We start from the raw sequence: 26,519 nt of genomic DNA on the forward strand, positions 1-26,519 counted from the left end.
CGAGTTCGTTAGTTTCAAGTAAGCCTTTTCAAGCGATATTTTTAGCAGTTCCTAAATGTAACATTACCAGTTTGAGTACACCAACAAGTTTTGGCCAGAAAGTTTCGCACCTCTCCAAAAGTTTCTGGCTGAAATGTGTAGGGTAGATTATTTTTTGCTGACCAGGGTGGATGGTGCAAAATTAATGCAAAGATCTTGAATGGATGACAATATTTGATATCAGCCAACCTAAGTATGTAAGTAAACAAAAAGCCGATCATATTTGTTTATGTCAAGCGCAGACGTCTCCTCAAAACCGAAACAGCGCACACCTGCAGAATATTCTACTGGATTCGCAAATGTCACACCAAAGTCCGCTGTAATCTTACTAATCTGCATCATCATGCTGAGATATTTAGTTTTGTTAAAAGCGCACAAAATGTAATTACATATGGCACCGTGGTATCGGTATAGAAACACTTTCCACTAGACATTCGATACAGGAATCCGCTGACCTTTGGCTGGTGTTTGGACTGAGGTAGTCTTGGTCCAACTAGAGTTTTCGTTTTTTTTATATCCATTTACGTTTACATAATAACGACATAATGCAAATTTTTTGCCAGTTTACGTTTCTACTGGCTGTTATCAAGGTTACGCCGTCTTATTCACAAAATCAAGAAGGCCGTGTTAATCTTTCTCCTGGTGTGCAAATTTCTGGAGATCGTTTTACGTCGGCAAAGCAGCGCGGACGTGTCGGTTACGTGTATTATGGGATTCGCTATGGAACGGCCAGACGATTTGAGGTATTGTACATTGAACGATATCTATATAACTAGCTATACGGAATATGGATATAACATTACACAGTCTTGTACAATATTCATACGTTTAACATATCTGTATATACAGGTGTCAAACATGCAGCGGGTTGATAATTGCCTGAATTACATTAAGAACACAGTTAAAAGCGAACAAATAATATTATATTACAGAATTCGGTGGAAAACCAAGATTTCTCTTACCTTCGCAATAATTCTCGGGTAAAAGCTGGTCCAGTTTGTCCTCAGCGTACTGTTCCGTCAATAGAAACTGGGATTACCGCAGTAAATCAGATCCAGGATGAAGACTGTTTGTACCTGGATGTTTATGTACCCCCCATGAAAAGTAACACAAGCCCGACATCGGCGCTGCCAGTTATGGTGTGGATTTACGGTGGTGGATTTCAAAGTGAGATGGCCATTGCATAATTGTGACCTTTCTCATTGGTCTGAACATTTTGCATATTGCAGTCGGCGACAAGGACGTCTACAATTCAACAGCGTTAGCAGACGACATCGAAGCCATTGTCGTCACCATTAATTACCGAGTATCCATTTTTGGTAAGCAGACGTATTTATGTTACGTGTAAGCTGCCAGATTGTCTAACGAAAGTGGGAATCGCGCGAGTTATTGCTTAAACTGACGTAGCTGCTCATCATTCGCATCTGATCAACATTTCATCTGTCTGCAATAGGATTTTTCAGTACTGGCGACAGTATTGCCAGAGGAAACTACGGGATAGGCGACATCAAATTGGCATTACAATGGGTCAAGAAAAACATTGGAAAATTCGGAGGCGATCCACAGAAGATTGCCATTTTCGGAGAAAGCGCCGGTGCCGTTGCCACTTCTATTCTTCTTCTTGACCAGACCGTCAGAAGTATGACCATGAACCCTTTATGTACGATAATTACAATTATGGCTTTTGCACTGCTGCTATTCTATTACTCTTTCACTTTGAAATGTGCAAAAGAAGTAATCAATTACCACTTATTTTACAGAATTAAATGCAAAAATTGCAGTGGTATTCCTTTATTAGCGACCCAAATGAGCAAACTATATTTATACGTATATACTCGTATGTATTCGTAGTTTTATGTAAATATGAGATTGGAAAAGTCATTCGTTGTTCTGTTATTCGGCGACCGTCCTATGATACAATTGCCATTCGTAGATTCTGTTCGAGCTGTGCTCTCCTTGAGCGGCAGTGTCCTAATGGATCTGGTCTACACCCGCGATCCCAAACGGGAGACCGAAGAGCTTGCTTCTAAAGCCGGTTGCCCGGTTGCCTCATCCAGTCAACTGGTGGCCTGTTTGAAACGAATACCGACGCAAACACTTCTTGCAGCAGCCAAAGGATTCGCGGAACCACCCGCTAAGGTATGCTTGTTCAAGAACCGTCGCCGTTCGACAATCGCACAATTTCTCCTTTTAGAACCTCTGTCCCTATGGAATTGTAAAGGATGGTGTCCACTTGAAGGATGCTCCACTTCGCGCCCTGGAGGCGGTTGCCCGTACGTCGGGAGGTGGACCAAACCATGTGACCGGCTATCTGCGGGAAGACTACTCGCTGCTTTTGTCCAGTAAACGCACTTTTGAAAATAAAATTACTGTAATGTCGTTTCTTTTCAGCATGTCTCAGGCTACACGTATTGTATGTAATTATTTTATTAGGAACATTTATTAGGCACTTATTAGGAAATTTTATTAGGCACTTCTTTCTGTAGTTACCAATCCGGAGTTCCTTGACCCAAGAACACCACTCACACTAAATGTGATCAGGGATCTCGTTGCTAATCAGTTTATCTTGAACCAAGGAGGTCCTAAATGTGCCGAACCGAATTATGCTCTGGCTCAGGATATCATGAATTATTACAATTTTTCCGCCACGGACAGTCGAGCGGTAACGCTTAACAAGTTATTCCATGTAAGCCTGTTTGAAGAGCCAATTTTATTTCCGTCAATGATTTCAATAACCGGCTTTACGTAGTTGACGACGGATTCCGTCTTCGCTTATCCAGCTGCTAAGGAATCGCTGTTATATGCGAATGCGGCACGAACACGTCCAACCGGTTCCCCTTCTAACCAGCTCTACATGATAAGCTACAATCCCAACTTCAACGGGCTGGGTAAATAAATTTACTTTTCTCCGTTCCTGTTTGCAGAAAAACGTAACAGCTAACAACCCTTCTATTTACTTGCTTTCATACAGGTGCCTATCACGGATTCGACCTTCCAAATGTTTTCTTTCCGGCACTGCAGACACCAGGCCTCCCAATGAATCCACGGCTGATCACCAGCATGCGACAGCTGTTGCGCCAAATTGCATACAACGGGTAACTCGATCATGAAAATGGCAGTGATTAATTTGCCGTTTTATCCGGATTTTCGATAACTGTGCAACTAATCTTTTGCAACAAGACAACAACAGTTCAGTCCTATCAGACGCTATATGCTGCCCACGGCTGTTGTAAATCTGTAATTCCGACTTTCTAGACGAATGAACGCTCCCGATTTCGGCCAGAACGGACAGTACATGGAGCTGGGGCAATCTGCACAATGGCAACCCGGCACGTACAACCATTTCCCGATGATCCAGTTTTGGGACGCTGTATCCAAAACTCCATGCTCAATGTCAATGACGAATGCGCAACAGGCTTGACCTTCAAGCAAGCTTTAATGTACTGCCATTTCCCATGTATGATAGTCACGCTTGTCACGGTTTTGACAAGCCGAACACAATTTCTTTATCGAATTCCACTTTTTCCGGCCGTGTTAGTTTTGCTACTGCATCCATAAAATCCGGTTTTAAATTCATGCGCAGCAGCCGCACAGGTTAGTTAACACTGAATTAAATAGTCGCCGACATAATACCCTTTATTTAAGCACAATGGACTCGCGAAATACTATCTGTAGACCGTAAGTTCAGTAATACTGTAACAGAAAAGGAAAACCAAATCAAAACTCTGGCAAAGGAGTCTAATGCTTCCTCCACAATTTTCCTCGCAACCGGCATTTGAGTTTCCAGCTTTGTGCAGTTTTATATTTAATTTTGGTACCATTGTGTACGTGCAGGTACTTACCTTTTCTTTATTACTGTAGGCCTACAAGAGCACATATAGTTGTAGCTATTAGAGCTAATAAATATCAGGCAAAAGTGAACAAGAATAAAAAACCATTTTTGCTCTTACTAAAATTGTTCATGCGCTTTATTGAAGGATTGCACCAAGAAATCTTCCAACTCACACATATGCAAAGCAAAGTAATCCAATTCTGATTTTTCGAGACTTTTTAAAATCGATTTTCTACAAGAATTAGCGAAAGCAATCAGTTTCGCATTATTTTCTCCTTTTGCGCCATTAATCACATTACATTTTTCGCTAACCCGTTTACGTAAAATACAGTCTGCTTGGTGCAGAACGGACTTTTTTGTAACTTCACGTGCGAGAGTTGTTTCCCGTTCAATGCAATCCCTTTCGTGCCGGTTTATGCGAACAGGAGGATCTCTCCACAAACCTTCAATGAACTGTACAATATCGGTTAAATCTTCGACTGACCAAGGCGATATAATACTGGTGAAATTCTTTTCGAAAAACTTGTCGGCTGAATTTGGCATCTCAAATTCACGGAGCATTCGAGTAATTGTGCTTTCGGTGACCGAAGTCGAGCGCATCACATTGCGTGCCAGAGCTGTTTCCGTAGACGCTGTGCTAACAAAAACTTCTCCGAACCTCGCTTGCAGATCCGCGGCCAGCTTGTAGATATCGTATCGCATGCTGCGGTAATAAAAATTATCGTCGAGAAGGAAAACTACCGATAACCGCTCTCGCCCAGTATCGCTTAAATGTGTAACTGCATGTGTAACTGCTGTGTCAGTTTCTTCCATGATCTTCAGTGCGAGCGGAGAAAGCGCACAGGTCGATACGGACGAATTATCGGAGCTCGATACTTTCAAAAACTGGCACACGTCCACAATAGCGCGAGCAACACTGTCGCGTTGACTTTTCCATTGCAGTGGCTGGATGACAGGAATTAGCCTGTCGTACTCTATATGATAAGCATGCACGGGAAGAACGGATGTTTTTCCGCACTGTCCAGAAAGTTTTGTCAAGATATCCTTCGCCAATGTCGATTTCCCAACTGCGGGAGGCCCACACAGAAGTACAAGGACGATATCCATTTTCGCCAACTGGCCCAGAACACGAAACACCGCTGATGCAGTTTCTACTTTTGCGATCATGCACAAATGGCAAACCGCAAATGCTACATTAGAGTAGACCATAGGCATAAGCAATTCTGTTTGCAATATTAAACGTGACTTACGGTCACTTACCGTTTTGTAAAATGAAAGAGCTAAATTATGCAAACTATTCAATCAAACAAAATTGTTTATGTTTATTAGTTTATGGTTAGCAGTCAATCTGCAGAAACGTACCTAAAAGCTAAAAGTTAAAAGTAAAACTTGAAAATTTTTGGACTTTTTGAATGAATTCAATTTTTTTGTAACCCCCTCAGTTCCAGGTTACCCTAGTTGCTGCCCGTTTTGCGTCCCCAGTGGTGGTTGCCATTTACGTTGAAAACCCAGGGTAAGCGTCCCCTCTCAATTGCTCTACGCTCGGCGATGATACACACAATCAGGTCGAAAGAAATCGTAGAGCACGACGACTGACGAGCAATCAGCAGAGCACTATCACAACGAGCCTTTCTAGTCATTCTAGCGATTACTGCGTGCGTATTATTTACCTTCGTAGATTTGTAAATGTTTGTGTGGCATTGTTTGCTTTAAAAATGCGGATGAACTTGTTTGGTACGTTAGAGTCGTAGAGACAACATCTTTATGGTGTGCATAGCATGTGCGACATCGCTGCTTGTAACAGTAACACTGCACGTCTGTTCTGAATTCGGAAGCTCTGACCAGCAGCCATGTGTGGATGATAATACATACAGTACCATAACTTTCAAATCGGCTCCTGCTGACCGCTTTGCCACTCAAGTGTTTGTTGCCAGTACAGAGCACGGAAAACTGCAGATTCTGTAGAAATTTAGTTTTACTCGGTTGTTTGAAATGGAATCAGTTGTGAATAATCCAGATTTCGAATCTCCTCGAAAACTTTCTGTCCCGCGAAAGTTTAGTGGACCGCCACTTGTCCTGCAAAATCCCAACAAAGACGAATTCAGCAATAAAGTGGAAGCTGTTCCGGAGGGGATTGTGAAAGGGTTCGGGGGAGCTTTTGAAAAAACTATCGCGGGTAAATATTTTTTCTGGCTTATCTGGGTTGCTTAGTGTAATCCTGGAGTGTAATCAGTGAAATTAATTATTAATATGTTATATTAACTTTACTACGTATAATTTTTTGTAACGATAATTGCGAACTTTATGCGTAATAAATGAATTCGAAATTAGCAGTAGCCTTTTTTTAAGGAATTTGATCGTGTTTTCATAATTTTTAAAAATATGTCACAAATTTTACGGCTGCGGCCCTGTTTAAGTCGACAATAAGGTAGATACAACTAATACAAGCGAGTGTAAGGGCTTTTTAAACGTTTTTGCCAGATATGGATATGGTGCTTATGGTTCACTTGGTTGCCTTCATAAATGGTTTTAAAATTTAGTCGTAGTTACTGCGGCAATGCCATACTGAGTCTTAAATAAAAACACTACTTCTCCTTCGCCATATTGATTAAAAATTCTTTACAGCTTTGGCGCTGGATGCTGGCCGGTCACGTGGCAGCACACCCTTGAAAACGCCAACAAATGGTCTGTCCACTCCAGAAAAGAACGCGAATCCCATAAGCGAAAAGGCAGTAAACCCGGCGGCTGGAGCTGCACTGCAGGAGGTAATTGTGGACAGTGCGCTGACGCGAAAGTGGTTTGTGATGGCAGCCAAAGACGATACGTGCAGTATCAAGCGCATGGCCAGAGAAGAGCCGCGGCTGGTTTTTCTTCGTGATATCGGAAATGGTAAGTAAGTAAAGTAGTCGGTGACTTCATTTTTGTTAGTGATTGCATAATTAGCGTCATGATTGGCGTAGCAGCCGGTTCGCTTGTGGTATGTTCATTTCCAGCCAGTAGGCAAGAGCAGGCGAAACTGACAGCGCATTTTCTGGGACACCAGTCATCTCAATCGGTCGCGATCTGTGAAACGTGACGAATAGCTAATTTTTTTAGCTGCATATTTTGCAAATTTGTGAGACCAACCGTTTGTAATTTATTCGATGGCCGCAACATATAGAACGCCGTCCGTGTTGTTGTTAATTATCAGCTATGATTTATGAGTCGGAGGATTACCGAAAATTATTTTCAGGTTATACGGCTTTGCACTGGGCTGCTCACCACGGGAACGTTGAAATTGTTCGATTCCTTGTGGACGCGTATCACGCGAACGTAGGAGCGAAATCTCGCGCTGGTTACACTCCTCTGCATATTGCTTACATGCGGCAGCACAAGGATCTCGTTAAAGCGCTTTTGGAGCACTGCAAAGCGGATCCGGGAGAATTCGACTACAGCGGAAAAATACCAGAACAGTACGCAGACCGCAACCGGCACCGCGCGCAGAAGGCACAGGCGCGCCCGGTCGTTACCAGAAAAGCAACAACACTTTCCACGGTAATACTCACACGTAATTGAAATCTGTGGCAATGAAGTCGATCTGGCACTAGAATACGGCTGTGCAGTGGTTTTTCGATTTATAATTTTCGAATTTAGTTTTTCGAAAATTAAAAAAATGAGTTCGTAAAAAAATTCGAAAATTTGCGTCAGAAGTATTTGCACATTTTGCGTGGGTTTCTACTTCGTACTTTTGTCAACAGGCACCAACGAATGGGCGGATGAACTACGCATGTACGAAATAATTTTTTTTTCTTGTATTTTGCAGGCCATCTCATCCAGCATGCGACGTGTTGGATCCTTTAACGCGAAGATTCGCAGCTCGGTGATGCGCCGTATGGGAAAAGGACATCTTTCTCATAGCAGCATTCGTCCCAGTGCAAGCTTTCCTGACCGGGTCGTGGAGGATCAGGAAGCCGGTTTCGATCCGGATTTCGCTTTAATGCCGCCACCGAGTACCGTTCGAGGCTTGAAACATAAGAAACGACCAGGATCTGATCTGATGCGGCGCGGATCGGTGAATTCCGATGTTTCTCGGTCTGATTCGGTGATCTCCATAGACGAAGGTAGTGGAACTACGGGGAAACCCTTCGATTCGGGCAGTGACAGCGTCAGTTTCCATGAATCGGAATCGTATGACTCGTTTGTATCGGGAAACGATAGCGCGGCCACCACCCCTGTTGGCAAGCATTCCAGTCCGCTGGTATACACGAAATCGCTGAATAGCCCGGATGGGGGATCTCAGGTGTGATACGTCAAAGGAATCTGGCCATTTCACTTTTATCGAAGATATTTTTGAGTTGTATTAGCTTGAGGGTATGCTTTCCGGTTTAAAGTTCCATTTTGTGACTGACTTTTTGTTCCCAACTGTGCCGTTTTGATAATGGGTGTTACAATTATTTTTGCCTTGCTTTCTGAAGTTACTGATAAGGTTTTATCCTTACTGCTGTGTTTTCTGCAGCTCAGGGAGATTGAGTTTTGTAAAATAGTTTTTACCGAATTACTAAGAGCGATAAGCAATGGTTCGTTGTCTATCTCCAGTCTTCCGCCTTGAAACAACTGAAGCTACCGCAGCTGGAAGCAAAGCCAGCGAACTTTACATACTGTTACTGGCAACTTACTGCAGATGCTGACTGCATGTAAATCTTGACTTTCGTAAAAGAGGAAGGTAATGCGGAAAGTGAGAATAGATACCAAGTTAACACAACATAATGCTTTTGCTAATGTAGCGAAGAACTTAGAAAATATTCCACAAGACAAGTTTTTTATCCTAGAAATGTATCTCTGATATCGAACATCATAACAACAACAAATCATCGAAAAAGTGCACGTTTCTGCACACCATCCCTGATTCCGTAATAACAAAAGCGAGAACGATATCGTGAAGTTCGTACTAAGTGACTACTAAGTACTAACTGAAAACAAATTGCAGATCAAACAGCGAAAAGTGAACATCCATACGCACTTTGCGCATCCTGGGAAATTAAATACAACAAAAAATGGTAAACCAAGAACACTGCTGCAAATCCATGTACAGCCTGCAGTAAGGCCCATCAGGAATGTTCCTCCATCACCACCCCTACTCGGGCTTCTTCAGGCGTCGCGTGGGGCGGTTGTTCTGCGTCGCAGCTACAGCCGCTTCTTTGGGTGCTGCGGAAGGCGCAGCCGCTTCGGGATCTTTGCGTTTTCGTCCCTTTTGCGGCTTCGGTAGTGCTCCGGTGGACTCGCCGTTGGGTTCCACTTTGATGGACATGGCCGCCTCGTTGCTCGGCTTCGACGCGTTGCTGGAGGCTGACGAGGCGCTGGCGTTCGTTGTCGTGCGGCGGCGCTGTCCTTCTTTGTCGTCCGTGAAAAGGATCTTGGCGACCTGTTCCACTTTGTCCGATTTGCGCAGGCGATCCTTATCCGGCAGCCATTCCCAGCGATTGGGAGACACCGGAGTTTCGTAGGCTAACAGCTGCTCCGTCGCGGCTTTGCACTCGTCCTTCTCCTTCACCACGCTGATCACTGGTTTAACCATATTGAGTGTGTCGAAACCAGCCATGTATTTGTCGTACTCCTACACATTCAAAAGTATTTAAGGAACTAACTCAAAAACAAATTTAATTTCGTTAAATTAATTAAAAAATCAATCAATTTAATTTACTGATCAAATAATATTAAAACAAATCAAGTGTGGCCAACTTGTATTTTCAGAAAATAAACTGTGAAAACATCATTACTGAAGTAACCAACCTGTCTCAGTTTGCTGGTTTTGTTATCTTTTTTTCGGCTCTCTAAAATGCGTGCAGCTTCGCGCACAACAGTCACATCGGCCCCGATGTCGGCGAAGATCCGCGTGCCCAAAATCCCATTAGCAGGAGTGGTGTAGCCTTTGGTGGGCTTCTCGTCCTTCACGGAAACTTCCAAAGCGCGGATTTCGTCGCGTTGCTGCTGTTTTTTGACTTGCTCAATATTCCAGTATTTTTTCATAATTTTATCCACATCATCGGCTGAAGGAAGGGGAAACTTTTTTTCGTCTTCTTCGCGCACCAAGCGATTCATCAGCAGCCATTTCAGAGTCTCCCCGTTGATTCCCCACGGTCGGACGTCTTTGAGTACTTCGAACACTCGCCGCTCCAAATAACGTTCATAGTCACTTTTTAGACGCTCTGGAATACGGAAAGCCGAAGCGTGGTTACTGTTGGTTGAGAGAGAGACCGTAGAATCCATGTAGAAAGACAGAATCCTGCGAATCACCAAAAAAATCTGCAAGAAAAAGATGAGTGCTAATCCAGTAACGATGAGCACTGCACAAGCTGACAAAAAACTGCAATTTAAAAAAATAAACAAATCGAACAAATAACGATTCAGCACCAAAATCAGCAAAATGTCCCATGAAGTACGACAGTTAAGTGTTATTTCACAACAGTACTGTACTTTTACGGTTTTACCTTCCTTTTGGTTCAATTCAAAATGCAGTTCGATGACAATGGATAATAACTACTTACCTAAAGCGCTTTCTAAAAGATACTCGTGAACAGATGCTTTCTTTTAAAAAGCAAAGTGAAATCAGAAAATTAATTTGAAACTTCTAGATCTGTTTATTCACGACTGGAAAAAAGCGGCACTCTATGTGCAGAGTCACTGCAGACTGCAGAGCTGACAGCGCCATTAGGAATGCTCACTTGTCAGAAGGATCAAACGCGCTTCGTACCTCCTAATGGTACGCAGCTGCCTGAGTTTGCCTTTTTTCTCTTTAGTATTTCTCCGGCATTTCCGGGCGCGAGCGTATTGACGTGACCTTATTGCATAACCAGGCATACCTAACCATAAACGGCTTACGGCAGCAACAAAAATTTGTTTCACATATTACAGTTGGATCTTTTCGTCTTTGGAATTACCTAAATTCTCGATTATTCAAAAGCGAACAGGTTCGTAGTACATTTCGCCTTTAATTTAACATAATACCCATAACAACAGACCCCTGACCCCATAATTATGCGTTTACCGTTTGATTCCGGAAATTCGGACCTCCGTTGATCCAAGTCCAGCAGGGAAACTTTTTCAATTTACAAAACAAACCCAGTGGAAGCACTGGAGTAGCTATCTATTTCTCCTGAAGCGAACTGAGGACACCATTCCAGATTTTCCCATATCATGATCAGTGTTGGCGGATGTACCGAGGACCGAGACGTACAGAGTAGTTGCACGAAACTCTAATTTGCAGTATAGCCTTCCATTTACTTTTAATTAACAACGGAGGATATATTATAGAGCAGAGCGGCATGGAAGCCGCGTAATTCAATCCGAAGTCCGACGATATCCAGTGATTATCGTCCATATACTCTTGCAGCATAGTAGCATCAAACTGTCAACCCTTGTTTTGTTAATATCGGAATAAAAGGCGCACATGACTTCAATCTGTCCGGATTAATTAATAAGCGACATCCGATACAGCCTTATCTTGAATAAATTTTTTTTGTTTATCGTATCTACTTGCATCATATAGTCGATGCTCGCAATTTATTGTTATTCTGGAACGTAGCGTAACGCGCGTACGGAACGTTGGTAACGTTTGTGAATATTTTAATATTAATGACGTACGAGTAGTCAAGTAAACGCGTTCATGCAGCCGGCAGTGTTAACAATAAGTTTTAGCCCTATAGGTACTGCTTTATGTTATCTCAAATTCGATTAAAATAAGTTATGTAACTTCCAGTTAAGTATCGGCGTATCGCTATCAAATACAAAAAGAAGCAGAAGCTCATACAAATTCCGGTTTTGCAAACAATATTGGGCTATATCCCGTGCATTAGCATACATATTGCCCCAGTGTGTGTGACATGCTCGTATGTTTGAAATCGTATCTGAAGTTCGTCGCGGTACTACTTGAGCTTTGAGATGCTTGCGGCGCAATCCCCAATCCTGCCCGAAAACGATCCCATGACGGCGCTAATACGAGGGCTGTTAATCTCGAAATGGTAAACGCAGCTTTTCCTTTTCCTTCGCCATTGTTGAGCCACCCTGCAGCACATCTTAACCCGGTAGTTAAATTGTGACCGTACTCAGTTAACGGAAAATTAAGTTTATCCCGTACGAAGAAATTCCACTCTGTACATTTCCGCTGGTACGTCTAGTAATCATCATGATCAACAGTTTTACGGTGGCAACAGGGACGTTACGGCCGCGTACGCCCAACTGCAACGGGACGTTTCATAAGATTTTATCACAATCACTATCGAAGAATTAACCACTTTTTATGGACGCAGCTGTCCACTTGTCTTCCTTGTCAGCCGAGCACATAATTTCCGACATAGACCGATGAAGAACTTTGAACATTGCCGGATGAAGCTGTGTACGCCGTGCGCGCCGTTTCGCCGGCTTTAATCAGACGCGCACACGCCCTGAAAATACTGCATGAGTTGATCCTGATCGCCTCTTCTTATGGCCATAGCTTACTGGGATGACAAACCGTCATACAGTGGAATTGTTGTAATCTTTCCGTGTCAGGGAAACGGCAGTACAGATGCCGCCAGTGCGTGTAGTGGCGTACGAGGCCTAGGAAGATGCGGCGCGCAGGACTAACGACACTTGTACACTGCTGCTATTGCACCATCGCATCTATACACACACATGCACACACACACGACTGTGTACGACTGGCTGCGTTTATCCCTGATTTCCTAATATTTTGTTATCAACTTCGCCACCGTGCACGGACGTTTTCGGCAAAATGAGCACTAACGGATGCGGAATACACAGAAGATTTCAATATTGTTCTAGTATTACATTTCCTTCCAGTCGGCTGGTCTTTATAAGGGAGTTTGCTTTATATGCGGGATCCCATTGTCGGAACACATAAAGATAAATACATCCGCGCCAAGCAGCGAAAAGTGCAAACGCCAGGCTAACCGGTAATTTTCGTTTTTGTCATATCAGCCAAAAACTTCATTGAAGTCTATCGATTACTTTCGACAGCCGTAAGGAATGCGGTAGTTTTTGCGGAAATCACTATTTTATCCTCGATGTGCTTTTGGATGGAAGATCCATTCGTGCCTCTTCAGAAATGTTTAACATATGATGTGAATTTTCTGTGTTCGGCCATTTGTTGCCTGACATAGCGTCGTTATATTAGCGCTATTTGGATGGTCAAGTACGTAGTGCTCCAGCTAAAAATCCCCAGGATGACGCGCAAGGTGCCGGCGAAGACGACCAAAGTGTTATCGGGTTACTGTGTGGTGGTGGCTGAAAATAACGAAGGGAAAATCAAGTTATTCGGTAAGGACTCTTACGAGTAATTTGTACAAATCCGTGTAGAATGCTGTGGTGATTTGTTTACGTGATTCGGCGTCGTCGGCATGCAGTGGCTGCTTGCATGTACAGTACATGTTGCCTAATTAATCAACATGTTTTGGGAAATGGTACGAATATACTTATCACGGCGCAGCTAATGATCACTATGTGCCAACACGTCCATCGCTTCTCGCTAATTAGCTGTAGAGCTATCGCGGACAGCTTATATAATTAACTTCACCAAGGGACAAAACGGCTGTTGAAAGGAGTGGCGTACTATTCAGCTCGGTAATTTTATGTAAATTAATTTTCTGCACGACAATTTAATTGACGTTCTCGTCGTCCCCTATTTTTCTGGAATTTTATGCGCCAGCCACAATAAGCATACAGTGCCCTGGCGGAACTGACTGGCAGAGCAGGAAACTTTTACAGCTTGTGGACTTCGTTAGTAGACCCGTTTCGCATGTCCTAAACGTTCTAAATCGATTTCCGATAAATGGTTGACTTTGCACTTCCCTTCGGTAGTGCTTATAGCTACTCTCCAAGCTCACATTCACTCCTGGTTGAAAAACCTTTACCTTTCTGTAAACCAAACAAAACGAATATTAATGCATCTTCACGACTGAAAAAGGTTGATTTATCATAACATATCGGCATTCAATGACACTAACGAGAACTAGCCAGTTAACCCAGCCTGGTAAACTGTTATGCAGCGGCGGTATTCGACTATTCATACGCGTTATACACTTCGCTGTAAAAAGTACACGTTAAACTGATTTAAAGCCGGGAGCGAAAATATTGTGGTTCTTTATTCCCTCATCCGCTCGGAAATCCTGCTGTTTTATGAAGCTGCTAAATGAGGCATGCTGAATGCAAAAGAGGATTTATGAATAGAAGACGCGACAACTGATGAGAATTAGTGGGAAACCCATCATTTCCGCACGGCAAAACTAAGAGTCCTTGTGCCAGCACAGTTTGACGTCCATAGCATGCTGCAGTGTATAGCAGAACTGATACAAGTATTCCGGCCACAATACGCATGTGCGGCAGTTAGAAACAAAAGCACCACTATCTCATCCCGAATCCCCAACTCAATATACAGCTGTTTCCGTCATAGCACATGTAAATCAATTTTTGTGACTACGTAAGGAAGGGATATGTTACGTAAACGATGCAATATATACTGGGATGTGTCCACACTCGGGAATTACTAGTGTATGTTTGGCGTAGGAATATTTTATTATATATACTAGCAGCAAATTACTGAACACCGGCTAATTACGAGTAGTTCTAAACACTAGTTGCAGCGTATACTGTGATATTACGTAATACGTCAGCTGCACCTACATCAGGCTATTGTACATGTACCTACTAAATGCTGATTATTTATTTTGTACGCAAACCACAATAAATTGTTGTAATTTTGTTTTGTGTCATTAAGGCCACTACTTAATTTTCGAGACATCTCTGATATAAAATCTAAAAACAATACTAATAAAGCAACTGCACTGCTGGAGTTATTAGTTTAATTTCGAAATAAAAATACAATATTGTCGTATGTTTTCATTTGCAGTCCAACTCTGATTCAGTCCTTTTCATTAAGACACCTATTTACATCAAATTACTTGTGCTGAGAAATTAGTTGTGGCCTTATTAAAATTAATTCTGCGTGTTCAAAACTGCGCGTGCAAAATTTCAGCCGCGCTTTAACTGCTGTCAGTTCAGAAGCAGATAAAATTTTTATCTGAGAACGTTTTAAAATCAGGCTGCATGGACTGGCTTCTATACCAAGCATTTTTGGTAAAAAAAAGTCAAAAAAAGTATGTAATTACCTTTCGTTATAGAAGCCTGTAATTAAGTTTCCAGAAAGAAAAAATTATTACCAAATCACTTCCCTAACGCTTAAGATTCTGATATGTAATGTAGAGTGCGTAGAGCAGTGCAGTTCCGATACGCTACGTAACATTTTAACAGGACCGCGCTGGAACAATTATAGATTTTCTACAATTGCAAAGGCTGTAGACATTAACTTTGCATGGAAAAAAGGCCTAGAACTGCTGGTGTATGACTTATACAATTAAAAATTAGAATCTTGCTGTTCATTTCTTACAATTCAGTACGGAAATGATTTTTTAAAGTTGCATGTGATTAATCAATATTAATGGCAGACGTATATACGTCTACGGTAGTGTCCTATAATATGCTGCGCATAATTGAAAATTGTGACTAGTAAAAAATGCTCTACCGCTCTTGGCTTAACCGCACGCTGAACAGTAGAAAAAAATTAAAAAATATGGCAAAAGGGATGAAACGTCGTATTCAGTAATTAGAATGATGGAAACTTTCGGTTTGGGTGCCTCAGCTAGATACGCTAACTATATATGCTACTTGCCCCGGAGACTTTTATGTACGTACTTTAATCGATACGCAAAGGTCACGGATTATGAGGTCCATTTCCCTCTTATAATAATAAAGATTCCATTGTTTGGTATAGAGTTACTTATAGGCGAGGGAATCACGCAGATTTTATATATTACTCAAGACTGATTTAGTTACTGCAGTAGTGGTGAAACTGCGAGAAGTACTGTAATGTTAGCAGTTGACAACAAAAATATCATTTCCTGTTAGTTATTCCAGAAATAAAATTCATTAGCTCTCAGGTATAATATGTTGGGTAATAAGTAATAATTACATTTGAAATCATGGCTAATGGGAACTGGGATCGAACGTTTCGAATCTCACGTCAGCCACATTCGTACTTGTACTGTACCGGGTGGCCGATCAAAATGTCACCTTTTGCGTTTGTTTTGCCCTGCGCGAACCACGTAACGTAACTTAAACCGGATAGACTCATTTGATAGACAATTTCGTAAGCTACTAAAAACAATCAAAATTTTTTTTCAAAAACTGAGACTCTTCGTTGACGATGGCGCCAAGTGAAATCGTGTAGAAATTTTTAGTGTCCCAGCTCGCAAAGTTCAAAACTGCGCCTCACGTTTTGTCCTTGCACATTATTTTCAGTTTTTTAATTGTTTTATCTAGAGTAGCACTTTCTCTTTTAGTCAGGAAAAAATTGTTGGGATGGTGCATGCGCTGGATGAGCTATGCACTACGCAACCTTTATGACTGTTCGAAAAAATTACGATTTTTTTCATCTGTTTTTTTTAAGTATTTTCGTTACAATTTTATTGTTCAGCACAGGGTGCAACGAAGAGCGCTGCTTCAACTGCCAATTGTAGGTGGATGATTACCCTTCCAAACACGGGTATGATCCAGGTCTGCTTTCGAAGCGATGATCTGCAAATTGTTTTCAAAAAGCCTGCTACCCCGTTTCATGAGGATCAAATGTAATGAGTATCAAATCTTTCGCTTCTTGGCCAGTCAGGGTCACTAGAATGTCGCTATTTTATACATTGAAAAAACCAGGAACAATCTCTCTTTCCGAAACAGTAGCGTCATAAACAACAACTTACTTTGCTGAATATCTACAATTTAAATTTAGAAACAGGGAAAATCGAATTTTTGTTTCCAGGATATCACTCAACTCCACCCATTTTTCAAAATAATTCAGGAAAAAAGGAGACCCTTTTAAATTTGTTCATTTGACTTAACGTCTTTCTGTAACGGAAATTGCTCTTTCGAATAAAACTAAAATCAAGCCAATCAAGCACTCGAGAGGCCCAGTGCACCTTAGTAAATCAGGGTGACATTTTGTTCGGCCACCCGGTATTTGTTAGGTCTGCTCTAGTCAGAACATGTTAAAAAAATTAATCACGTAGCGACTGATTATTGAGCATACATTTATCGGTGCATGCGCAGTCACTGCAGTGTGTAAACTCGGCCTCTTCTTAATTTTGTTTTACAGAAGGCTTAGTAGGCATAAAAGAAGTGCATTCAGTTTGCATGATACCATTATTTTCTTTCTGCAGGATCCCCGGCAGATCATCCCAGTTTGGAAATGGGCGACGAAATTCTGGAAGTGAATGGGAAAAAACTAGAAGATGCTTCTCACAGCGATGTTATTAATCACATTCACGAAGTAAGCATAGAAGTACGGATAGAACCCATCACCAGCTGCAGCTAGTAAAGCTCTGTACGTGCGTGTACGTAATGCCAAAGCGCATAACTCATTAATCATCGTAACCTTTCATGGAACCTTAAATTTTCTTCTCGTTGTCAACGTTTTAAGTTTTAATAAGTTTCCCTTACGTATATTGGAGTGAGCACATAGGTTTTAATTATGGCGTTGGTGAAGTGCCAATGACTTCAGTTTTTGGGGTCATCAGAAAGTACGAGGTACTTACCTTCTAATCGTACTGTAAGTGTCATACAGTGTACAGTATTGAACAGCTATTATAAAGTATCTTACCATACTTTACAAATGAGTATTAGTATTTAATAATAATAGTGCATTTGGCGAATTGGTAGGGTTCGTGTTCTTGAGGAACATTCCATATCGCTATATAGTAATTAATAGCACCAAGCCATACGTACATATCTATATTACACTATGGAAGTAAGTATCTGGTTGCACCGTCATCGATACCGGTTAGGTGGGGTTGGCAAGAAAATATTCTTGCCACCTACTTTGAATAATTTAAGATAAAAATCATAAAACCTCATTTGAAACTGAACTTACAGTTAGGTTAAGATGTCGTATACAGATATGTGATAATTATAAGATACTAGTGTATGCAGACATAGCTTAATCAGTATGTTTGAAAACAGCATTGCTGATGGAGAAAACTATACGGATGACGGAATGACATACCAAAAAACAGTGTATCATTATTGACGGAAAAGAAGAGTTTTGCTCTGCGGCGTTGAACTTCTTTGTGCCCAGTTGTTCGTTAAAAAGGAGTTCTCCTTTGAACACGAAAGAAGCCTAACGGCAAGATTGAAAACTATACTGGAGTCTGCACAAGCTCTACGAGGTTTTAACTACAGCACAACCATCTCGAAATAAGCTTTAAATGCATGGAAAAATAACTCACCCGAGTCAGATTAAAATGCAGGGAAAAATAAAAAGCCTGCAGAGAAACCGAGGAACGTGCAAATCCGTATTATTGTTGGTACTTGGTAGGTGGTACATAATTATGTAGTCTGTACTGTACTCTGTAACAATTATCACATCTTTACTTTGAAAAGTTTAACGATAATACTATGTACTGTACTCCTAAGAATACAGAAACAGAGTCCCGTATAGCCGGCGGTTGAAAATGAAACTGTGGAACTTGTCTTTGACGCCGGTAATCTTTTGAAATAAGATAAAATACACCCGTCGATTAGCAATAAGTTGCGAAATATATGATATTATTATAAGAATAATATTGTATGGTAAAAATTTTAACTCACTGGTCACTGTATCCCGGTCCGACGTACGGAGTACGGACGTAGTACGGACTGGTGAGCCGAGCCGTTCAGTAAATAATTTTTGTCATTGGTGGAACCGGTAGGGCGGGTCTCGCACTGGTATGCATTGAATTACTTATTGCATTCACCAGTCAGCAAAACGGTACACATATGTATGTATTGTACTACGACGGTACCTTCATTTTCGGCTTCGTCTTGGAATGCATTCATGCTTGAATTATTTGTGTCCCTTTAACAGTTTAACTACAACCATTTCAGCGAAGCTGTATTTTCGAAATGTCGTGGTTTTTCTTCGTTTTAAGCTTTTTATAAACACAAAATTAGAAACGAAATTCAGTTTCTTTGCATAAACAGATTTTTTGGTTCGGATACAGTAACGAAAATCTCCTATGCTGAATAGTATTGATGTGCCGAGTCCATCGTGCATTTTGGGCTCTTTTATTATTATTTATTATGTTTTTATGCTATTCATAAATCAAATCAGGGCTGTTCAGTCAGTAATCTGTAAAGGCCCCATTTTTAATCCATTGGCATTGCATCAGTTATTCCTAACTGTTTATACTAGTGTGGATATTATCAATCATAAAGCACTAAGTTACATTTACGGGAAACGGTGAGAGTGCAAGATAAGGATTTACTATTTAGGTAAGCACGTATTAGACTCATCATGTTGTGTGTTCACTGTTGCACTGGACAAATTGGATGTGTTGACAAATTTAAAACTTAAAAATTTAAACGTCAACGTGTTTATGGATACCTATCAGTTATTAAACAAGTGCAGTTTAATTTACGAAATTTGTGACGAGTTATGTTAACTGTAGTTTGTTGCGGACACAAGCATTTCTCGTTTTATCGTGTGAGATCTAAAAAAAGGAAGGTGCGAAATGACGTAGGGTAAATACAGGACTCTGGTGCATAGTTTGCTTGGTTTGTTGCAGAGCATAAAATCCCGACGAGTGAGCCTGAAGGTTCGGAGGAGGAAAGGCAGACGGCTGGGTAAGTAGAGAGGCTTATGACGCTCCGTAATTATGGTACTTTGAAGTTTTCAGGGCTTTTATCGCAGCTTGTAAGCTGCTTTGCGAATGATCGTAAATTGATGTTGATGCAGTGAATAAGTTTTCACTCATAGACCGCATAGTGGATGCACTGTACGCCAGCACAGCCGCAGAGAGCGACGACGCTGGGAGAGTTTGTTTAGTTACGCGGGGATGATGGTCAAAAGCGGAAATCGATTTAGTTTTTGGTGAAATGGAGATATGTTTGCGGTGCAGCGCGATAGGAGCTGTTGTGCGTTATAGAGCATCATATTAACTCTGACGTTTACCACGACCTTGCACAATGATGCAATTTAAGAGTGCTTTGGTTTGTCTGATTAAAACTCTTCTCTCATCGCATATTCATTCGTCTTGCCATTAGTCGGTTTGGCAGAATATTTTCCGTGATCTGCAGTCCTGCATTTGTTTGGATTTCTTTGAAAACGTTTTATTACACATTGCTTCTGGATTGTATGCTTTCTTTGAGTAATCGGAAGGTATGAAAGCTGCATATGACGAAAATTGACTTCAGTTTTGATTATGTGAAGAACTGGAACGAACCGTCTTAAAACTGTACGGTTTTTCTTTCAAAAATTTGCTCAAGTTTAGGTTCGTGGCGGACATCAGGATGTTAAGGTTCTAATAATATCTAAGACTGTCTACAATTTATATATGATAATACTAAATTTCTCCGAGATATGGGCTTACTCCTTCGTTGACAATGAATATTAGTGTAAATATTTGGTACATCCTACCTAACATTTCATTTTCTGCACGCGGTGTAATAAGAAGCAGCAAGCTGCAAGTTATAACTTTTTTCCAGTTTTTTGTTTTACTCACAGTCATGCTTTATATTGCCAAGCTAAATGAAAATTCTATTTTGGTGATAGATAACTTCTACATATTTACAAGTAAATAAAATTTACCAGTTGTATTGTACACCGAAATTGCTTAATTAATTTTCCTTACCACGGTACCCTCCATCAGGCCCCGTGTGAATCAGCTGATTTAAGGATGAAATTTACCGTTGTGATCATTTTCAAATGGAAGCTTCTTCCTTATGTTATGGAGAAACACAGAAGAGTGCTAATTGTTAACAATCAAGATATTTAAATATACTTACCAGTTACCATTAGTGCTGAAAATCGGTGCTGTCGTAGATAAATATATTAGCGACTTTAGCGTTTATGCGCACCGATTTTCACTAGTATTTTGTTGACTTATTCCGATCCGATTCCGATCACTGACGCAGATTATCTTGTATATTAATGTAGAGCATTAATTTATTTCGTTGATGCTTACAATGGTGACACTGACACGTGTTTCATCATATAACACGCACCGACAGGTGCAGCGCTCTATTAGGCATGTGCTTTTAATTTTTTTATAGTTTTATATCAAAACTTCTGCATTTATTTTGCCCTTTACCTTATCGGCACTTGACTGTGGTACGGTATGGCATTTGCGTTAGCTGTGTCCTTTCCGTCTGTTTTTCCCTCTCATGTATTTCTCATAGACCAGCGCTCTTCTTTGTTGAGTTTCATTTGCTTCCGCTTGTGCAAATTAACTGAATTTTCATGTTGAAGCTGATAGTTTGCAAGTGAAGCGTATCTGATTTATGGTGGTAGGAAACGACGTTATCAGCAAGTGCGCTGCTGATTTCTGTTTTCAGCTAGTTGTTTCCATGTGCTGTTCGACCACGGCTCCAGTTTTTGCTGGAGATGGCTGTATAGAGTAAAGAAAAGAGCTCTCTTGGTGTAGTTTGAATTGTTTTTCATTCCTCTCATGCGCTGCGGATCATCAAGTGTGGGGAATGCTGTTTCCGTTATAGATTATCGCTGTGCTCCCGTACCGCTGCTTTCTATACGGTGACATTCTAATTTACGGATGTGGTAGTGGTATTACTTGTACACGACGCAAGACAGACCAGACCGTAAAAGCAGCTGATTATAGTTTGTTAACGGTGGCGTTTTTTAGTTGATGAGTTTCCGACTTATTCAATCCAGAACGCATACATCGTTTCCTCCGATGATGAAACTCGAGAGAATTTCGATCGTCTGCATAAAAATGATGGAGTTGTGCCCCCTTGATATGACCAACCTTTTAACGGATGGCAGAGCCGAAGATTTAACCATTCCTAATGCTAAACTTGACGCTGGCATTTCCGTTGTGCAACCTGCCGCATCTCCATTAGAGACTGTACCCGAGTCTGATTTCCAACCGTCGCCAACCGAAAATAATCAAGCCGTTCCTGAGACAGTATTTCCAGATATACCAGAACCGCCTCGCTCCAAAGAGGATTTATTACAACGAACTTTGCGAAACATCGAGACGTGTATTCAGTTATCGAAGAAACAGGAAGGTGTTAGATTCTGCATAGCGCCTGACGAGGAGGAATTTCCTGTAAGAGTCTTACCGGAAGTCCAATTCGCAGCAGCCAACCGGATTGTGCCAGTTTACACCAGCGTGTCCAACTTATTACACACGCATCAGCCGACAAACAGTGCAATCGAGACCACATTAGGCGCATCCCCTGTGGAGGAAATGGCCGCGCAAATCCAGTTTAGTAATCACCGGGAAATGGCCATAGATGTGCCGGAATCTTTCGTTGGCAGCATTAAGCGACCGCCTCGCTATCCCTCATCGCACAAAGACCATCCATTTGAACCTGCTGCGGCAGCCGCTACACCCGTACTTCCGTCTCCGGCTATGCAGGATGCCGAGAGAATTAAATCCTACCAAGCGGACTTTCGCAAACGAAATGAGGAAGAGCAATCAAGGGCTAGAAAGGATGAATTTCTACGGTATCGAACATGCGTAGTAACAACATGCTTTGGTTTGAATTCAGGGCAACTGAACTAATGCGCTCTCCTCTTCCAGCAATTCCCTCAGGGAATCGAAAAAATTACAAGCTTTGGAAAAGAATGCCAAACCGCCTTCTCCACCAGGATTTCTCAATCCAGCCTTTGAAGAAGAAATGCACGCTCACGGGCACCGTGGACACGATGCGTCGGCTTCACACAACGGTAATCGTTTACGCATTTACTGTCAGGTTTTTCATGATTAATGTGATGCCGTGAACTGTAGTTGACATTCGTCCAACTAGTGTGGTTTACTGGCTATGATCGATGGGCCTGCGGTTTATTAAATTAATTTTAAAATATCAAACGATGTTATATTCATTGCAGTTTAAATTATTCGAATTATTAAAATTTTTTGGTGTGACTATTGATTCGATGAACGATAGAGCGTGTAAGCAGTTTATTACAGCAGTACATTACAGTCATACATTGCAAAAAGTTTTGGTGCTGGAGAAATGTTAGTGAGCGGCGAAGTTTGATTGCGATTTACATTCCACATTGTTGTCTGTCATAATGTTTGTTCAAGCTTGTGATGATTTAACACGTTTTGTGTGCTGTTCTTGCAGTGCCGGACGCGCAATCGATGAAACTGGCATTGGACCAGATATCGAACGCCCTGCGTCGTGAGAATGGGGAATTCGCCGAGGAGCTCAGTTTCTTGCACGCACTATTCGATACTCCGGAATTTCAGAACGCAGCTGATTTGCATCATTTGCTGGAATCTCGACAAATCGGCCTTTCGGATCCGGTGACAATGAAGCCCGAAACAGCGGAAACCCTGATGGAAACCGTTAAACGCATACTTCCTGGGTGTTCCAACCAAGAAGCCCAAGAGCTGCAGGCCATTTTGTCCACACCCCAGTTTGAAAACTTACTCTTAACTCACGATAAACTAGCGGCCTATCGCGATGAACTGGCACAAGTGCAGCCGCGGTTTAGTGACGCTCTCGCTGTTAATGGAAATTTTCGCACATCTGTGGAGGGACATACTGGTGACGGTGTGAGTGGTGATGCGGTAAGCATGCCGTTCGATGAGAACGGCCACGGTCTGCTACCTCCGACATCCACATCTCCTAGTCAGTCCAATTACGTTGGAGTGGATATGCGCGTCGTGAAGATCGAAAAGACTGGAGGAAATCCCCTGGGTGCCACCATTAAAATTGATCCTCAGACCGGTGGAGTAATGGTGGCACGGATCGTGCATGGAGGAGCGGCGCAGAAAAGTGGTAAGTGCAGAAAAAGCAGTGTTACGTGCCTGAGTTGTTGTGCTGCCCGCCAGTTACACAATGGCCTGCTGGACCAATTGTTGCATTTTTCTCCTTTGTCACAGGCCTTCTGCACGAAAATGACGAATTACTAGATGTGAATGGGTTTGACTTGCGGGGCAAATCGCTCGATGAAGTCTGTGAAATGTTGGTAAGTTTCGATGCGATGTCAAGTGGTATTGTCTGTCGTACAGGTTGCTGACATCTTTCCACACACTCAAAAGGCGCGTTGAGATTAGCGTTTGCTTTGACGATTGCCTCTGTAGGTGGTAATGCGGTTTCCAAGGCCGTATGGCTCTTGCGTAATTAGGGTTCGATAAATAAATGTTTGTGCTGCATCATAAACGAGTAATTAATAGTTACCAATGTTTGAGAAGCGTCGGCGCCATTTCTGGTTATTATCATTCAAAATTTGGCTCGTTACTAAATTACAAATTAAATACAATGACGATACACCAGACAGACTTTTAGAACAAGGTTGCCGTGTTATATACCGGTCATGCCGGTATATAACACGGTACAGAATACCATCTGTTGTCAGGAAAGATGAGAGTTTCTGGTTTCGGGCACCCACTTTTGCGGCAGGTGCTGTTTTAACTGCTGACCAGTATTGCCAATAGTTGTTGCAGAATAATCATACAGTTTCTTATTGTGCGCACGGTGTGTTTGCAGAATAAGATGACGGGGACATTGACATTTGTGATTATACCGGCCCAAGCGACTCTGGCGGACGTGCAGCCGAAACGCGACTATATCATGCACGTCAAAGCGCACTTCGATTTTAATCCGGGTGATGATACATACCCCGAGGAGGTGCGTTGTCCCTGCAGCGATCTGGGATTAGCATTCCGTAAAGGCGACATTTTGCATGTGCGCAATCATGACGACCGTAACTGGTGGCAAGCCTACCGGGAAGGAGAGGAAATCGGTTCCACTTTAGCCGGTTTGATACCTAGTAAAGATTTTCAACAGCAACGTGAAGACCATCGCTTACGGAAAATGGGCGATGGACTTTACATGAACGGTGGAAAGGGGACTGGCAAGCGACATGGGAGTAAACACTTTGGAATCAAAAAGCCTAAGGCTAAGAAACGCAAGAAGGTCGTTGCAGGATCTCCATTAGGTTGGTTTGCTTCTACAAATTGAATTACGAAGTGATGGAATAAATTTCAGAATATGTCAAAATGTGATTTGATAACATCACAATATTTTCGCATTTCTTTAACAGTATCTGTTTTTCTTAGATGTGGATGCCGGTGAAACGCCATGGTATGAAGAAGTGGGTGTGTATTATCCGAAACAAAACCAGAAACGTCCTATAATTCTCATCGGACCCCATCACGTCGGCCGACAAGAGCTGAGGGAACGACTTATGGCCACGGATATTGAACGCTTCGCCCCGGTAACCCCCCACACCACACGACCCCGACGTGAAGGGGAGGTCAACGGTTACACATATTTTTTCGTTACGCGACACCAGTTTGAGGAGGATATTGCGCGGGCCCGCTTTGTTGAACATGGGGAATTTGAGAAACATCTGTATGGCACAAGCTTTGATGCCATTCGCGATGTGGCTTTGAAGGGGAAGATTTGTATACTAAACCTTCAGCCGCAGTCCTTACGACTGCTACGTGCATCCGATCTGAAGCCATACGTGGTTTTCATTGCGCCACCCTCTTTGGATAAACTCCGGCTTAATCGGCAGAAAATGGGTTCATATCCTAAGGTACTGAGGATTTTGTGTGCTCGTTCCTAAATAAACGAGGATCCAGATGCAATTTTGTTGTAATCTGCAATGCAAATGTTAAAAGGCTGGTCGATATTTGTGCAGCGTTTTTTTGGGTGAAATTTCTTCTGGTTAGTTGTATTGATTTTGTTGGTGACTTCGTGCCCTTGTTTTCCTTAGTCAGTCTAATTCGATTATTGCAATGCATGTTGTACTTTCTGGTGCACTGCTTTGTTTTGAAATCTTGATAGGTTATATGAACATATTGCATCAAGAATAGGATATAATTATACTCTTCCATTTAATTTTATGGTGATGTTGAGTTTGTTTCTCTAGGATGATGAGTTAAAAGCCATCATCGAAGACGCCCGAGAGATGGAAGACACGTACGGACACTTCTTTGATTTAGTGATAGTGAATACGGACTTTGACAAAGCCTTTGCCGAACTACTGGACGAAATCAATCGATTGGAGCGTGAACCGCAGTGGATCCCTGTGGAGTGGCTTCGATGATTAGCTCAGTTGGAGTGTTGTTATCTCTCGTGCTTTCTGGATGATGTAACCGTTTGGCATAGCTGATTACCACGGTTTACGTAGTGTGTGTATTCCCATTCCCGGACCATCTGGCAAGGTTCTCTGGACGCTTGGCACGCCTTCTGTAGCTGTTGCCAGCTGTTTCTTCAATCAAAGACGATTGTGATGACCCCCTTTTGATCCTTTGCTCTTGGCAGCTATTTTTGTAGTATATTATTTGAAATCTTTTAACGGTCTCCTCCAGTATAGCTGCTATCAACAGCCCTGTTCCTCAAATTTCTGTATTCGTTCTTCCTGCATTGAAATTTGTATCTCTGTAAGTTGTGTGTATTATTCTTCCGGTTTGCATGTATTGTATTTTTGTAATTTTGTGGTTACCTTTATTTTACTTGCAGTAAGGCCTAATAAAAAACTTGATGGAGTTTTTCGAATAAGCTAGGATTGGCTAACTACAAACAAAGAACGGGTTTTCTTAACAAAACCTCGGAAACCGTACTTACTTCTAGTTCTATGGAAGAACTATTCACGATGTCTCCGAATGGAAAA

General features: G+C 41.9%; 5 protein-coding genes across 8 annotated transcripts; 3 read left to right on the forward strand and 2 right to left on the reverse strand.

Moving 5' to 3' along the window:
* The first annotated feature begins 341 nt into the window (after positions 1 to 341).
* LOC129588120 (carboxylesterase 1E-like) lies at positions 342 to 3,659 on the forward strand. Its single transcript, XM_055482198.1, has 10 exons — positions 342 to 782; positions 972 to 1,206; positions 1,269 to 1,358; positions 1,493 to 1,678; positions 1,973 to 2,178; positions 2,234 to 2,381; positions 2,526 to 2,725; positions 2,789 to 2,927; positions 3,011 to 3,134; positions 3,295 to 3,659. Exons 1-10 carry the CDS (start codon positions 585 to 587, stop codon positions 3,458 to 3,460), a joined length of 1,692 nt encoding a protein of 563 aa, XP_055338173.1. The 5' UTR covers positions 342 to 584; the 3' UTR covers positions 3,461 to 3,659.
* A 329-nt stretch (positions 3,660 to 3,988) lies between these two features.
* LOC129588226 (L-seryl-tRNA(Sec) kinase-like) lies at positions 3,989 to 5,272 on the reverse strand. The gene is made up of 2 exons (XM_055482390.1): positions 5,132 to 5,272; positions 3,989 to 5,061 (listed from the first exon to the last, which is right to left on the reverse strand). The coding sequence occupies exon 2, from the start codon at positions 5,036 to 5,038 to the stop codon at positions 3,989 to 3,991; it is 1,050 nt and encodes a 349-aa protein (XP_055338365.1). The 5' UTR covers positions 5,039 to 5,061; positions 5,132 to 5,272.
* A 189-nt stretch (positions 5,273 to 5,461) lies between these two features.
* Positions 5,462 to 8,428, forward strand: LOC129588071 (uncharacterized). Its single transcript, XM_055482107.1, has 4 exons — positions 5,462 to 6,047; positions 6,497 to 6,760; positions 7,104 to 7,405; positions 7,674 to 8,428. The coding sequence occupies exons 1-4, from the start codon at positions 5,864 to 5,866 to the stop codon at positions 8,154 to 8,156; spliced, it is 1,233 nt and encodes a 410-aa protein (XP_055338082.1). The 5' UTR covers positions 5,462 to 5,863; the 3' UTR covers positions 8,157 to 8,428.
* Positions 8,429 to 8,666: 238 nt separating this feature from the next.
* LOC129588137 (uncharacterized) lies at positions 8,667 to 11,182 on the reverse strand. Of its 4 annotated transcripts, none has more exons than XM_055482241.1 (3): positions 10,896 to 11,182; positions 9,641 to 10,133; positions 8,667 to 9,464 (listed from the first exon to the last, which is right to left on the reverse strand). In XM_055482241.1, exons 2-3 carry the CDS (start codon positions 10,115 to 10,117, stop codon positions 8,985 to 8,987), a joined length of 957 nt encoding a protein of 318 aa, XP_055338216.1. In that variant the 5' UTR covers positions 10,118 to 10,133; positions 10,896 to 11,182; the 3' UTR covers positions 8,667 to 8,984. The 4 variants fall into 4 exon arrangements, with proteins under 4 accessions (XP_055338216.1, XP_055338212.1, XP_055338213.1 ...); XM_055482237.1 differs by lacking the exon at positions 10,896 to 11,182 and adding an exon at positions 10,396 to 10,513 and having other exon boundaries at positions 9,641 to 10,153; XM_055482238.1 differs by lacking the exon at positions 10,896 to 11,182 and adding an exon at positions 10,396 to 10,509.
* Positions 11,183 to 12,416: 1,234 nt separating this feature from the next.
* On the forward strand, positions 12,417 to 26,449 carry LOC129588171 (protein PALS1-like). The gene is given in 11 exon segments (XM_055482292.1): positions 12,417 to 13,165; positions 17,110 to 17,219; positions 19,492 to 19,549; positions 21,565 to 21,650; positions 21,652 to 22,391; positions 22,468 to 22,613; positions 23,015 to 23,674; positions 23,779 to 23,864; positions 24,386 to 24,836; positions 24,958 to 25,439; positions 25,776 to 26,449. Coding segments are annotated over 11 exon segments (3,129 nt in total). The 5' UTR covers positions 12,417 to 13,032; the 3' UTR covers positions 25,953 to 26,449.
* Positions 26,450 to 26,519: the final 70 nt, after the last annotated feature.

The sequence above is a fragment of the Paramacrobiotus metropolitanus genome, unplaced genomic scaffold (genome assembly GCF_019649055.1).
Source record: "Paramacrobiotus metropolitanus isolate TYO unplaced genomic scaffold, Prichtersi_v1.0 Parri_scaffold0000028, whole genome shotgun sequence".
Lineage (NCBI taxonomy): Eukaryota > Metazoa > Tardigrada > Eutardigrada > Parachela > Macrobiotidae > Paramacrobiotus > Paramacrobiotus metropolitanus.

What these genes read in the sequence shown, in the direction of transcription:
- LOC129588226 (XM_055482390.1), bottom strand. Translation starts at nt 5,038, where the DNA reads ATGATCGCAAAAGTAGAAACTGCATCAGCGGTGTTTCGTGTTCTGGGC.
- LOC129588137 (XM_055482241.1), bottom strand. Translation starts at nt 10,117, where the DNA reads ATGGATTCTACGGTCTCTCTCTCAACCAACAGTAACCACGCTTCGGCT. An exon ending in AAACCAGCAAACTGAGACAG is followed by an intron (nt 9,465 to 9,640) that starts GTTGGTTACTTC and finishes TTGAATGTGTAG; the next exon opens with GAGTACGACAAATACATGGC.
- LOC129588120 (XM_055482198.1), top strand. Translation starts at nt 585, where the DNA reads ATGCAAATTTTTTGCCAGTTTACGTTTCTACTGGCTGTTATCAAGGTT. An exon ending in TTACGGTGGTGGATTTCAAA is followed by an intron (nt 1,207 to 1,268) that starts GTGAGATGGCCA and finishes TGCATATTGCAG; the next exon opens with TCGGCGACAAGGACGTCTAC. An exon ending in TCGCGGAACCACCCGCTAAG is followed by an intron (nt 2,179 to 2,233) that starts GTATGCTTGTTC and finishes TTCTCCTTTTAG; the next exon opens with AACCTCTGTCCCTATGGAAT.
- LOC129588071 (XM_055482107.1), top strand. Translation starts at nt 5,864, where the DNA reads ATGGAATCAGTTGTGAATAATCCAGATTTCGAATCTCCTCGAAAACTT. An exon ending in TCTTCGTGATATCGGAAATG is followed by an intron (nt 6,761 to 7,103) that starts GTAAGTAAGTAA and finishes AATTATTTTCAG; the next exon opens with GTTATACGGCTTTGCACTGG. An exon ending in AAGCAACAACACTTTCCACG is followed by an intron (nt 7,406 to 7,673) that starts GTAATACTCACA and finishes TGTATTTTGCAG; the next exon opens with GCCATCTCATCCAGCATGCG.